We start from the raw sequence: 14,592 nt of genomic DNA, 5'->3' as shown, positions 1-14,592 counted from the left end.
GTATTATTGTTTGAACCACTTCTACGAGTCATCAGTTTCTGACAAACTTTCGGTTTTGTATTTAGTGTCGGAAGGCCAAAGCCTAGGCATATTCAGTAAGTAGTTTATGAAACTATATACACTATGTTAACGAAGTATAAAGCCCCCTTGAAGGTTTCTGCCTGTTACACTCGTTAACAACAGTGAAAATTACTTATACAATGCTGTCTGTAAGATACAAAGCATCCTGTGCTTTTAAAAACACCGAGCAAGCCTTCCGTGTTGCAGTTTCGTTTTATTGCCACGCGAACCACCGGTAATTTTATTGACAACATTCCTTCATCCGTTTCAAAACAAAACATCATGGCCGATCAAGGCTTCTCCGAGACTAGGACACACGTGACGGCGTCGGCCAATCAGCAGCGACAAAAGCAGCTGTCAGTCAAACCGACACCCGTGCAACGGTCGACAAAGGAAATTACTCTTAAAGCAAGAACGACATTCGTATATATAGGACAATAAAAAATCTGTACAAATCTTCCTAAAAGCGACACCGTGGCAACTAAAGGCATGGCACCGCGCTTCTAAAGTGAACGAGGCACCACGATAACGATAGTGGTAACAATACTGGTCATGCAGGATAGCAGCACACACCAGGTATTGATTTACCGAAGGTTCTACGTAGAGTGGTGGACACAAAGGTGAAGGAAGGCCATAAGTTGAAAGGGTGAATGCAACCTATAAACGTATAGTGCGAAGAAAGGTTTAAAACGACAAATAGTATATCATTACAGGGCGCCGTGCAGTGGGATTTGATAGCAGTGAAAGAAATAAACTGCTATAACATAAACTGTATCGGCCCAAACCACATAAATTAATGTTCATTTCTCATCTACAAAAGGTTGAAACAGCGGCAGGATCATGTCAACTTATGCTTGGTTGCAATGCTTAAATACGCAACTGTCCGGCGATTTGAAGCATGGTTTTCACTCCGGGCATGAAAGCCGAAATTTCCGAAAAGTTGGAATGCGAGACAATATGCTGGTGCTGACGTAATCCTGTCGCGTAGTCACGTGCCGAAATGCTCTGCGCCAATTGGTGGAGGCCAGCAACGACGTTTTGGGACAACTGAAAAGTTAATTTTGGTTAGATTGGCAGCGTTGTGATAAACTTGCAAAATGTTTTAAAATTAAAAAAATAAATAATTTAAGGTGTTATACTGATGGTTAAATAAAGATTTAGGACTTTGGCACACGCAGTTAAGTTTGTAAGTCTGACAAAAAGTTTCTTAACTTACCAAACAGTATCAATACGTAAAAACTATTTGACAGACACAATCAATTTATTTTTTATGCGCAGTAAAAAGAAGAAAAAAAACTAATTCACAACACGCAGGACGCTACAATTTCTGATGAACAAAAAAAAAGGTTTTAATGAAGATGTTCATTTTTGCTCATATTCCTACGTTATAGTGCAAAAGTTAACTTTAGGCAATGAGATGTTTTTGTAAACTCCCGATGACACACTTACTAATATCCAGAAACCACTGCCCGCATATTTTGTGCAGAGGCAAATTAACACACACGAGGTTATGCAACGCGGACGGGAATGTTGTTTATTTTGTCGAACATACAGGATATTGTGTGCCACAACACAAAATAACTTAACCAGCGACGTTGCGTACTTAAATACACGCTTCAAAAGTCGCAATATCTTAAGCGGGCCTAAAACTTGAACCCAAACTATTTTTGAAAGACAAAGCCAACATCAGGCCCGAAAGTTGAAAATACGACAAAATTGATGCTAATGTGAAGTCAGACCAAACTATACGGATGGCTTTCACATATGTTTCCGGTTTATATATGCAATATCCTATGTAAGGCTTGTGTACATGTAAATTAGTAACAGTATTATTATGGTGCGAATGTTTTTGAACACATAAAAAGGGGGGTCCCACAATAAAGCCCGTTTTACTGGAAGTCCCCCCCCCCCCAAAAAACACACACACACACACACACACACACACACAAAAAAAAAAAACTAAAAGTCCGGCTCAACTTAAAACTCTAAACTGCCAACACTTTTTACCAAACGTCCACTTACCGATGAAGCGCGCAGTTTGTCGTAGAGGAATTCCAAACGTCGGTTGCAGTCATCCAGTTTGCGTTTCATTTGCTGCAATAACAGTAAGATAAGATGAGTGCAGTGCTCTTAACCTGGACACAGTCCAATCTTGGTTCCCCTTAAACAGGTTATTAATACACTTGTTTCTGCGTCTCATGATCGTGACATAACTTGTGAGAAATGCGCCCAAATGTAAAAGATTGAAAATTAATATTCACCTTATCTACCGATGATAACAATGAGGTTAAATCAATTACGAACAAAAAGTGTCTAAATTCCACTTGCCGCAGTTAAACACAGGTACCCATGTTACGTAAGTTGTTATGCAAGCAAATACGCCAAAATGCTGACATGGTACACGTCAAGATGACTCAACATAAACCTGAATGTTTGCAATTTATGTACTTTCCAGTATCTGCAGGTATTAAGGCCCACCTATGAATGATTACCTTCAACTGAAAAACTATTGCACCGTAGCAAACTGTGTAAACTTTTGGAGTACGTGGTCACTGGTTAATTCAGGATAACGCCTTCATATGGGCTGGCGTAACTATGGTTTATACATATAAGTGTGTCGTGATCGCTGGTTTGCATGAACGTTTCAGGACTGGTCCCAATTAGGAATTTGTGTATCCTAACCGTTAAGAGAAGCTTTAAATTTTACAATCGGATCAAACCACACTTGTTTTGTAACACATTTACAAATATAACAGTGGGTCCTTATAAGTAAAGGTACCTTATTGGTACGTATATACGGCCAAGGAAAGTGATTACTAATTCTTATGTGGACTTACAGCGCTTGTCGCTTGAGCATTGCAGCGTTTGATGAGATCGTCGAATTGGGTTTGCAGTATCTGGTGTTCGGTAGGTATGGGATCTTTAGGCACAGCCTTGGGTGCCGCTGTGGGCACCGATGCGGTTGGTGCCGGAGCCTGCTGTTAAATAGAGGATGTTGATGTTATCTTATTGCAACATATGCTTGTTTGAATGGCCAGTAAAGCGGATATTGAAGCAATATAATGTGATCATAAGTAGTAAACAGAAACGGAAACTCGCTGTTCTGTAGGCAATAATCGTTCAATTTATTGCCATGTAAATTTTGTGTTGCGCAAGTGACTCATAAAATATGCATTGAAAAAGGTGTCTTTTGAAAGTAAATCAAATCATTTTATGATGAAATCGACATATATTTGTTGCATAATCAAGGTAAGTGGCATGTTTTATAACAAAACATTTCACTACATCAACCTTATGCGTTAAAGCAGTGGTTCTCAACATTTTCACTGTCGGGTCAACACGTTAACTTTGTGGTTTTAAACTTTTATAGACAATACTCCAATACCTTGGCTTTTTTTCGCTATTGTAGCTGTTATGAAAACAAGATTTAGTGTTTTCTAATATCTGGTGAGCGCCACAAAAAAGTAGTTTAAAATAATGGCAGAGAACCACTGCGCGAACGAGAAACATGCAAGTAGACAAGTGACCTTTCCTTTCTCCCAGCTGGTCTGGGCGTCAATCGCGGTCAAGATTTGTGCCGCAAGTTATCAAAGTTGCAAAAGGTCAGTGGGACGAGACGTGATTTGGATGGAGTCACCAAGCCACATCGCATTAACATTTTGCCGAAAATTAGTCATCAAGAACCGCAAACGACAAACGAGTTCAAATCAACGTGTTAAGCCCAGCGAAAGACATTATCTACAAGGAGAACATGCACAACACGACAATTATGCCAATGTTTCTCCCGTCTTTAGGTAACACACATGCTGAATCATACAAAATACAGCTGAGGAGAAGTTATGAATTCCTAAGTTTGGGAAGCTGTTAAGACAGCGGTTCTTAACCTGGTAATATTTTGACCATAATACCACGATACGCCAAGGCTTTAGCATCGTGAAATAGTTTACGCCGTGCAACATATTGTAGCACGAAAATATTCTAATGAAAAGTGTCACCAGCTTAATACAAGGAAAAAACAGAACACTGAGGTGATTATTATTGTTTTGCATGATGTTAAGTGGGTTTGCTTGGCAAAATATTTGGAGAATTACGTAGAAAAAGGTCATTAAGGTTTGAGCACAGCTTGGTTAGGGGTCATGTCGGTTCACTTTCTGACAAAATAAAAGATTTTGCCCTAAGTAAAAAATTCAGAACACAAGTTCACAGCTACGAAATGTACTCTATAATAGGGTTTTAGACAAACATACGTAATCTCAATCGTCCTTCAAGAAAACCTTTAGAAAACTAAGCAATGCAATTTTGCTACGGTGGTTGAAAAGCTATAGCCTAACTTGAAAATATAAAAATAAATTTTACAATGATGAAGTCTACTGGAAATATATGAAGCTGAATGTGGAGTTGTTCTACATTTAAGGAAATTTTCTACTTTAACTATACAACTACTAATACTGGGATGCGTAAATGTACATGGTATCATTTACTAGTCTGCTGTACGTTGGTGTTAGTGGTGCGTTAACCTGCAGTAAGTCGTGGTCCGAAATGTCACTTTCCTCGCAGTACAAGTTGGGCTTAAAATCACAAAACCAAGCAGTTATTATTTTAGGTGAGAAAAATTATTACATCGAATGCTGATACGTGTCAACTATTGTTTACGGTAAAAGTGCCTTTAGCAGCACCATAAGGATCGCAATTTCAATAAATAACGACGAAGGGAAATTGGACGTTGCTTTAAAACAGAAAATTTATATAGAGGTAAAAAAACGAATTACATTTTGCAGCCATATACAGACCCTTTTTGCAGCCATATACAGACCATTTTTGCAACCATATACAGACCATTTTTGCAACCATATACAGACCATTTTGCAACCATATACAGATCAATTTGCAACCATATGCATACCATATTGCAACCATATACAGACCATTTTTTGTGATACATATTGCTGGTTGCCAAACCACAAAAAAAACATTTTTACCTGCATCTGTTGGATCATGTCAGAAGCCTGCTGGGGTCCGGGATTCATCGGCATTTGTTGGGGATAACCCATCATTGGGGCACGTGAAACAGGGGCCGCCATCGAATTGGGTTGCATAAGTCCAGGGTGTTGTTGGGGCGCACGCGCTTGGGGAGCTGGGGTCATGAGGTTCAACTCCTCAGGTTTAATGACTGGTTGCATTGGTTGCTGTATAACCAAAGAAAAGATTTAGATGAAAAAATTAACTTAGTTCATCTAAACAAAGATATAACCGCCAGTAAACTTGAAAATAGAATCATTTGTTTAAACATTGATAGTGCATGGTCAAAATAAACTGAGAGTGATTATGCTAAACAATATCAGACCCTCCAATAGACAGCACGGTCATTGACCATTACTGTTGATGAAATAAATGACTGATAATGGAAAATATTTTTCTATATGAATAAGGAACTAAAGATGTGAGCTGGGTGAAATATGTAAATTCATTGACTGATTCTGTTACATAAAAAATGTTTTTCATTCTCAGTTGTTCAAAATATATGTTTAAAAACTGAACAAAGTTACTCCACTAACTACGTTCTTTGCTTTTTAGTTACCCTATTGAACCAGTGGTAAGTTTAGTTTCAACATTAAAAATTGGACAAATATATTTCAATTGAGTGCAATGTGTCAGCTGTTACACAAAGAACCAGAAATGGTACGTGTGACGTTGTAATGTGACCTTTTTAACGTTATCATCTATTTGTGACAATGGCTGGTGCAACCAAGTGAGGCAACCTGGAGAAAGAGAGAAACCAAGCTAATTTAATGAGTCGGACGTAAATTGCCAAACATTTAACTTTTAAGACCAGCGGTTCTCAAACTTTAAGCATGCGGCGCATTAAGAAATAAAATTTTCTTTGCCGAGGCAAACTTTGCAGGTAAAATTAGCAACTTTGTTGTGGTCGGTAATTCTGCTTTTTATGACCAATAACAAAAATATGAGCCTTGAAATGTTGTCATCTACAATGGCATTTTGTCCTCAAGCCCCAACACACCAGAGAATGTTCGCACTTTTGAAACAGCGAATTTTTCGAAGCACTGTTAAAAACCGCGCCACACAGTTTGAGAATCACTGATCAATACCGAAGCACGTTTAAACCAATCACAAAAACTGCGTTATAAGGCAAACTACTCAGTCCAGCCAAAAATGTCTATTAAATCAAAAAGTTGTTAGGTTAAAGTTGTTTCAACAATTCACTAAAAAATGTTGAAACTCAGTGACAGTGCACCTTCTTTTTACGTGGAATCCTGTTTGGGTCGAGTGCAGGTGGATCGTTCCATCCCGAAGAAGATTTTCTGGTTATCGAACTGTCACCGCCACTTGGGGGAGGGCCCGCCATCGACGCAGGTGGGTTCTGCACGGGGGCTTGGGGTTGCATTGGACCGGGACCGTTGGACACTACAGGTGTGTAGGGCTGGTAGGCCGATGATATAGGCTGCTGAGGTTGTACCTGGTGGATTGTTATTAGGTTGTAGTTTTAATGGTTTACTACTTGAGGTTGTAAATGCTACAATAGTTTATGACTGAGGTCTAATTTGAAAAAAAGAAAAAGGTTTTGAAGTTAGCCGCAATACGGTGAACCTAAGTAAATTCGTACCAGCTTGGACTAAACAAATGTCCGGATTAGGCGAAAATCCATAATAAGCCGAATCTAATTTAACCCAGGTTCACTGTATTTGACTTTAAACGTTTTTAAAGGTTCTGTCGTGTTTTAAACTTAAAAGCTTGATAACGAAATGAACAAAAGGTACATAATAACGATGTTACCCCATTTTTACTTTATTCAAGCACACCCGTATAGGATTTGTACACAAATACATTTGAACAACACTCTAGCCTACATAGCGTGCCGCCTAAAAGCTACATACAGATTGTGCATACTTACAGGCATCATCATGGGGTTCGGGTTCGGAGCTGCGGCGGGAGCAACTGGTGAGGCGGCAACCGACTGGGGATTGTACAAGCTTGTTGGGGCGGTAAGTTGCGGAGAACCTGGTGAATTTTTAATGAGAGATCAAGTTGTGAAGACAAGAATTGATGGACGTGTTTCCCTTATGCAGTGGGGCACAATATAGGGGTCGCCGCGGGTCGGATAGGGGGCTCTTCGGTTTTTCAATGGTAAACAAACAGATACCGTGCTTTATAGCACAAAATTGCGTTCGAACTAATTCATAATACGGGCACTGACACTGTAAGACTGGTAAGCATACAAAATTAAACCAACATCCCCATTAAAGTTGTGTATCCCTGCACTATTGTGTACAGCCTATTTCCATCAAAACGGCTTCTAGCTGTTTAAGCATGAAATAGATTGCTAAGGCGAATTGTGTGCTTTAAAACGATTTTATAGACTTTTACGCGCATGCACAGCCTGTTGTTTAACCAGTTTCTATGAAAAGAGACTTCCTTTGCAAAAGAAATTAAAATTGAAAACGCTATTTATTATTTCCCCAACAGTTTTGTAGCATCCGTCATAAAAAAATCTAAGAGAAAATAAAAATTCACAAAGCTCACAAAGTGAGTTTTGCTTAATGGCAATATCGTTGTAATAGTTTGTGCAGCCGGAATAATATTTTAATAATATTTAAGATGTTATTGGTTTGGGCATGATGACGCTAATAAAATATTCTGCTTTGCCAAACCAAAACCTTGCCTGTGCAAAAAAATTTTTCATGAAGATTTAACGATCTTTTTTATGAAATCAATGTGTAAGCAATACCCCTTTACCTTTGTTTGCAAAAGTCTATGTTATACGTAAAACCCTAATCGGAAAAAAAAGTCTGCTATACCATAAGGCTAAATTGGAGCAGGAACGATTTCTTAATGCATTCTGGATTGGTGTGCTTGAGAAACTTGTCAGTATGTGCTATCATCAAATCCGGTATTAGGCAAACAAAGAGAAATAGTCAAGGGCTTGTGTAATTTAACACTTCTCTGTATCTTACCGCCGTAAGTTTGTCTTTGTTGAAACGGCTGAGTCGACGCGTACGGATTGGGTGATGCTTGTGACTGCGATCTTACCGGTTGCGGCTATAAATACAACAGTATAAATACACTTGTGGAATTCACTATTCAGTTCAAACCTTTGCTTATCATTATCTGGTGTTACATAAGTATGGAAAGTTGGAAACACCACGGCATTAAAGTGTTGAGTATCGAATCGCACCCACAATCCTTTTTTATACTTTCCTGTTATCGATTCATCCCGATCAACCGTTTCCGATACGATTATGGAAACTATAACCGGTTAGAAAATGCCTACTGCATGATGAACAATTACATAACAATAAACTGTTAACGTATACTGTTTACGAAAAATCGACTAATAATATGTTTAAGTGTTTTGAAATGAACATTTTTGTGTAAAATTCTGTTGCTTTAATTATGTTCATCAGTTTTTAAAAGAGAATTAGGGTCGATGGCAGATACTGCAAAACGCACTTCATCCTTATATAGCTAAGTTTGGAATAAGTTAACGGGCTGGGTTCGTTGTGTAACTGTAACAGCCTTGGAAGTAACTATCAGAAATTTTATGGAAAAAAACCCTTAAAATTGTCGTACGTTGACAAACGGTTATCAAATACACATAAGTATACAGACAAGAGTTTTTTTTTATGAAACTAACCGTGTAAGTTTGAGACAGTGGAGTATTTGTGTTCATTGAAGCCGGGCTTTGGGAGTAAACGTTTTGTGGTTGCTGGTTGTACATTCCTGGAAATAGTAAAAAATACAATTTGCAATTAAGTTATAAGAGCTGTGCATAAATTTTTTTGAGGGTAAACAAGTTACAGATACAACAACACAGGTTAAGCGTCAGTTGTTTTTTGGAAAACATGCAATGCAACGTGGCAAAGAACTTCTTGGCGTTTTCCGAGGTCGAGAAAACCTTTGACATTTTTCTCACTAGTTTTGGACCTTTTTTTAACAAGAAAAACCTTACAAAAACGAAACTCGGTTTCAAGCAACGCAGTAGCACCCGAAACACGACGCAACAGCCAAAAAGCCAACTTTTTGCTATGACTGAACACACGTGGTGCCACGACATGACCCTATAGCGCAATATTACATCATACTGTTGTGCGTACTTATAACTAGGTTTTGAAAAACATGAGTGACTATACGTTTTTGTGCGAATGCTTCAACCGCATTGATAAAATCTAGCGCATTTCTTCATTATTGTCTCATGCACGTCTTTTAGGTTTCCAGACTCTCAATCCAAAAAAATCAGGTATACTTTGTAAATCATAACAGGCCAAGCGTAATTCTGTTACAAGAACTTTTAAGAAGCGAAATAAAACACCAGCCTAAAAAATACACTTTGTAGGAACAGTGACACACCTCTGCCACGCCTCTGGGGAAGCACCTGGACTTCCGGTCTTTGTCCGATCCTTATCCCGTCACGTGAGAAGGGGAACGGAGGAGGCTGAAGACCTGCAACCGAATCACCTTGAGCGTGGAAGAGACGATCTTGCAGGATCTGGATCACCTCCTACGTAAAGCAATTACCAGGTTCTTTAACAAAATTTGGACATGGACGTTTCAAAGCCAAAAATAAAGAGAAAATGAATCAGCTATTGCCGTCAGGCATACTGTATAAACGAGTATTGCTCTTCCAGCAGTTTTTATTATATAATCGACGTTTCGACGTCCCATACAAGACGCCTTCTTAAGGAGGAAGAGCAATACTGGTTTATATAAGCGATAAAAGGCTAAAAACCAAAATTTTGAAATGGTGCATACACATAGAATGCAAGAAAACCAATCGCTTTAAGAAAATGGAAAATGTTTGAAAATCATTTTGTTTAGACTTCTTTGCTTAATAACATGAAGTTACTCATCGAGAAAGCGAAATTGGTGAATTTCCATATTTTCTGCAGTGTCACCATAAAAACGGAACCAAAAACATAATAAAATCTAAATTTGATGATATTGAGTTATTAGAGTGTTTAGTTTGTATTAAACGGATGATGCAACATGAAAGTAGGCGTCCGAACGTTTAAATCGCTAAATATTTCATTTTAGACAGACATACTGCAGTGGCCTTTTTTAGAAAGTTTCTGTATTTGCATTTTAGATTTCAAAAAACATGAAACTTTTTTAGAGCCTAATCATTCCAAGCACAAACCATTGGTGGAAACTCTTTATACTTTTATTGTTTTAATAAATCCAGCATATTTTATATTTCCAAATAAAATGTATTGACAAACAGGTTTGCCCTATAAGCCGCTTTCAGTCATACCTTGTTCGACGATCGTGGAAGGATTTCCATGGCAGGGGCAAGTTGGCCTTGCGCTGCAAGTAAAGATGCATATTCGGCAAGCTTGTCAGCTGATGCTTCACCAAAACTAGCCGACGAACGACCCTGACTCTGCAGCTCCACCACGCGGAATAAAATCATGATCTTCTCAATTAGATCCTGCAGGAAAAAACACAACGATATTGCTAGTACTGGTAACATGCTGTGGTTATCCTTGATGGTCAAATACCTAATGCTTACTAGTCGACGTAATTAACTTAAATTTACAATTCCTATCGCTCTACAACTGTTTTTGTCTTTTTTCTTATAAATGGCTTCCGGTTTTACATGATATGTTGGAGCGATTTGCATTAGTTTGATGGGTGCAATTCAGTAGGTATATTAAGCATAAACATGACGAAGGTCTCAATGTTTAACAAATATAATCAACTTGGGTACAACCGGCAATTTTTGCGCAACCAATCTTACTTGTATAGCTTTGCAATCTCCGTCACTTGCTCCATTTTGGGGTCGAACAGAATCCCAGCATCGAACCAAGCGTTCAATGTTACCAGAACAAATGTAACATAGACAAGCATGCGACCTGTACTCAGCACTGCCCTCTAGCCGCTCTCCGAGCTCGTCTAAAAAAAATTAGAAACAATTTTTTTTCTGTCTGTATTTATCTGATCGAACTATTTTAGGGTAATTGTTAAAAAAAGCGTTGTTTTGGCAGTAAAAATTTGTTTTAGATGTACATAACGTTTAAGTAAGTTCTGCAATTGGGATTAAAGAACAGTTAAGGGTTTTCAAAATCTAGTTGCTTGTCCCAATTAGCACTAAGTTACAAACTTTAATAAAAAAAAAACTTGCTTGAGCAATAATGAAAAAAAATGTGATTCTATAGTCTTGTTTTAATACAATGATAACGCAAACACTTAAAGCAAAGCTTTTGAGACGTTCACAATATATCTTAAAGCGTGCACAAATGATTGTGTACATATCTGCACATTTGACAACACATTTCAAGTTGTAGGTTACAAACCTGTAGGTTCAGATTTCGAATCCTGTCAAAGCTAATTATCGTACGTGGTGAAAGAAGTGCATAGGAGTTGGTAGGAAACTTACCACACAATGTAACAAGTTCGTCTGGACTTGCATAAGTGAGAAGTGATGCTAAAGCCTCCTTCCAGTTCTCAAGCTCGCACGACTTGACCACATCTTGCCAATCTTTCGTCACCACAGCAGATAGAAGCTGAAATGGAAGCACATCACGTTTGCACATGATATAAGGTGGTATTATACACAGTGTTGTGTCGACAGCTTGACAGAAGAGTTTGTTGCATAAAAAAGATATCGAGGCAAAAATAACTGATAAATTCCTGTTGAAAACTTTGACCACTCTTGAACAAGCTGTTTTATGTACGAGTCAACAGCTCTAAAGTTTAGCAAAGGAGAGCTACGAATAATTCTTTTACGAATTTCCTCAGTTACAAACTTTCGCATTCAACATGTCAAATCTTAGTAAGACCACCCGTCACAGCAGACCAACATTTAGATTTCGCTAAATGGTGCAAAAAGCTAATTTGGGTGGGTTAGAAAGTAAGTTTTTGACAATTGTAGGTTAGAAACTAAGAATCAAAGTTAGTTTTATTCTATTTTGAATAATAATATTATACCCAACCCTATTATTCAACATTTCAGAGATGTTTTCGTGTTAGTGATTTTTGGCCACCTAACGAAATTTCAGCTAAATGCGGGGCTGCACTCAGCTACAGTGTTGGTAGATTTCCCTTACTTACATGCAATTTTGTTCTCAGTTAAGGTTTTGTATAAATGAGTAATATTACACAAAAAACACAACAATGACTTACTCTTGTAATTTTGGACTCAGAAGAGGCGAAGTATTTTCTCTGTGTTTTCTCAAGTAGTTGCTCTCCACCAGCAATTGCAATAACGATTGCATCAGCCATTCGGTCGCCATGGAGACAGAGATCCACGGCGGCTTCGTAATCTCCGATTAGCAGAGCTTGGCTGATCATACTGTCCAAGTCTGCAAAAGAAATACGGTGTGCTTACCTGGCATATTTCATTACGCAGAATATAAAAATGCTCATTTTTATTCTTGTTTAAATAAAATAAGTTGTAACAAGGGCAAAACAATTATGCTAATGCAAATCGTCAATCATTGGTTAATTACAGTCCAACATTTGCACTCCTTTTAATTTTAAATGTTATTTAATCACATTTAAAAATCGTCACTTTAAATTGCTTGTTTAACTACACAGATTTTAGCGTTCAATGCCCGAGATTTTAGGTCTTTGACAATGCATAAAGGAACACGATCAACGGAGAACATCGAAGGCTATACCGATTACGCGTTTAGTGTTACTACTGCCCATGAAAAAACGTCGACGAAACACCAGGTTTTTGGATTCTAATTATGAAGCAAGGCCAAACAAACAAAGTCCAAACTTGAAGGAAACCTGATTGCAGGTTTGGATTCACACGCAAAAGTAATTTTAAAACAAAATCAATCGAAAACTTCTTTGAACGTTTACCGCTTTTTATCGGATTGGCAATAATTGAGCGTCAACTAATTTGAATTAGACAAGCACACAAGCCTACAAAGAACAATTTTATTCAGTTTCCAATATTAAATCCAACCTAAAGCCATATTGAGCCTGAGTTGAAGGCGGGTCTACAATTGGGGCGTAAACTCGAAACTACAAGCCCAATAACCCGGCCCGAAATCTTGTTGAAATAAAGCGAACGTTAAATTTACCATGGTAAAATTACAACATAAATATGGTTAGTGTGACGCCAGGCTCAAATCAAGCCCGTTTAATTTAAACCAAGCCCGAACCCGACACTAAAAACTCGGGTCGACCTACAATTCTGAATTTAATCCTGAAATGTCCAAATGAACACGGTTTTGTTACAAAAGGGCGTGTTTCCCAAGGCTATGAAGAGAAATTGACGGAAACTTACGTCAGTGTTCAAAATAACCAACGTCACCAGCAGCTAGTATTGAAAGGCGATCCTGAAATGCATATGGGCGGAAAGCTGCGTTCGCGACAAGGGGCGGAAATTTTCTGACCACAAAAAAGGAAAAGATGGGAAAATTGTCCTCCATCGTCATACGGTATCATTGAAGCGTAGATCCGTAGTAATTTGAAAGAGAGAAGTACCTATTATTGCACCATCGAAAAGCATGGTAGATAATAGTGCAGTCTACCTAATTTTACAGCCAGATTTTGTTTTGAAATTATAGGTTTTGTTTATTTAGTTGTAAATCAGGGTTTACTTAAGTGTTTGAAAACGCAACCAACTTTACTAAAAACAGTAAGTTTTGACATGGTTACAAACCAATTTTATCACCATATGGCCGCTTAAAAGTGTTATTTAGTTTCCACTACCACGCCCAGTCAAAAATATTTCAAGAGAACCGAATACGTCGTCAAGACAACCCTCCAATACCAAAACCCCGTGGGCGTGGGGAGCCGAGCCTGTCACAGGTCAACGGTTTTGCCTGAACAAAATGTTCGCGGGCAAGACGGAAAGCAATTCAGGGGCAGAACTGTGGCGAAGGTGCGCTCATATGACAGTGCTGTGCGTTTCGTTGACAGAAAAGATAAAACCACGAATCGACAACTAGACAAGGGTTGATGCGGTTTACATCACGACAGTATGGTTAGATTGCGGTTTGTTGGGCCCCATTATACAGTGTGGGAAGAAATACTGGTGGGAATATATGGTTGCTTTGTCAGTATGTTTGGTTAGACCAAATCACACAACAGAGACGTGTGACAGTTAGAAGCATACAGTTGCAGAATTCGGGTAGCTAATTTCGCATTAAAGAAACAGAAACACTATACAGTCAGGTTTTTATATCAGGTATATTTTATCTTTTTTATGTTTTATCCTGTGGTTTTGTAGGAACCGTAGGTGTCAAAATATATATATTTCATGTAAATTGAGTTACTGGTTCAGTTGCTTGGAAAATATTTCCATTCTCAGTTACGTATAACACAACTACTCCTAACATACTTTAAAATTTCTACGGTAACTTGTGTCAAGCTGTAATGGCGATGATGTAAAACAGGCTTGCGACATGCACAATACATCTAATCACATCGAGGGAAACAAAACCTTTTAGTGGAATCGATCCACAGTGCAAGGCTAAGGTTAGGCTAGATATAGCGTAAGTGCGGCAGACCCGAAGCAGCCAGTTATACCTATATAGGAAAAAAATCAAGGTGCCAAGCGCT

General features: G+C 38.3%; 1 protein-coding gene across 2 annotated transcripts in view; it reads right to left on the bottom strand.

Annotated features, from left to right (window-relative positions):
• Nucleotides 1-254: 254 nt before the first annotated feature.
• Nucleotides 255-14,592, bottom strand: part of LOC145239668 (protein transport protein Sec31A-like) — a 33,071-nt gene continuing 18,733 nt past the window's right edge. Inside the window, exons 14-26 of one of the 2 annotated variants that reach the window (XM_080103046.1) lie at nt 12,196-12,374; nt 11,450-11,576; nt 10,811-10,965; nt 10,325-10,501; nt 9,424-9,574; nt 8,711-8,796; nt 8,031-8,115; nt 6,971-7,077; nt 6,314-6,535; nt 5,040-5,246; nt 2,898-3,038; nt 2,083-2,154; nt 255-1,107 (exon numbers count right to left, since the gene is read on the bottom strand). In XM_080103046.1, coding sequence (XP_079959172.1) covers nt 928-1,107; nt 2,083-2,154; nt 2,898-3,038; nt 5,040-5,246; nt 6,314-6,535; nt 6,971-7,077; nt 8,031-8,115; nt 8,711-8,796; nt 9,424-9,574; nt 10,325-10,501; nt 10,811-10,965; nt 11,450-11,576; nt 12,196-12,374 — 1,889 coding nt within the window. In that variant the 3' untranslated portion in view covers nt 255-927. The remainder of the gene's footprint in view (nt 1,108-2,082; nt 2,155-2,897; nt 3,039-5,039; nt 5,247-6,313; nt 6,536-6,970; nt 7,078-8,030; nt 8,116-8,710; nt 8,797-9,423; nt 9,575-10,324; nt 10,502-10,810; nt 10,966-11,449; nt 11,577-12,195; nt 12,375-14,592) is intronic. The other variant, XM_080103047.1, reaches the window with a different exon arrangement.

Source organism: Phallusia mammillata, chromosome 7 (genome assembly GCF_965637545.1).
Source record: "Phallusia mammillata chromosome 7, kaPhaMamm4.hap1.1, whole genome shotgun sequence".
NCBI lineage: Eukaryota > Metazoa > Chordata > Ascidiacea > Phlebobranchia > Ascidiidae > Phallusia > Phallusia mammillata.
Note: the sequence above shows the minus strand (reverse complement) of the source record. Positions and strands in the feature narration are given on the sequence as shown.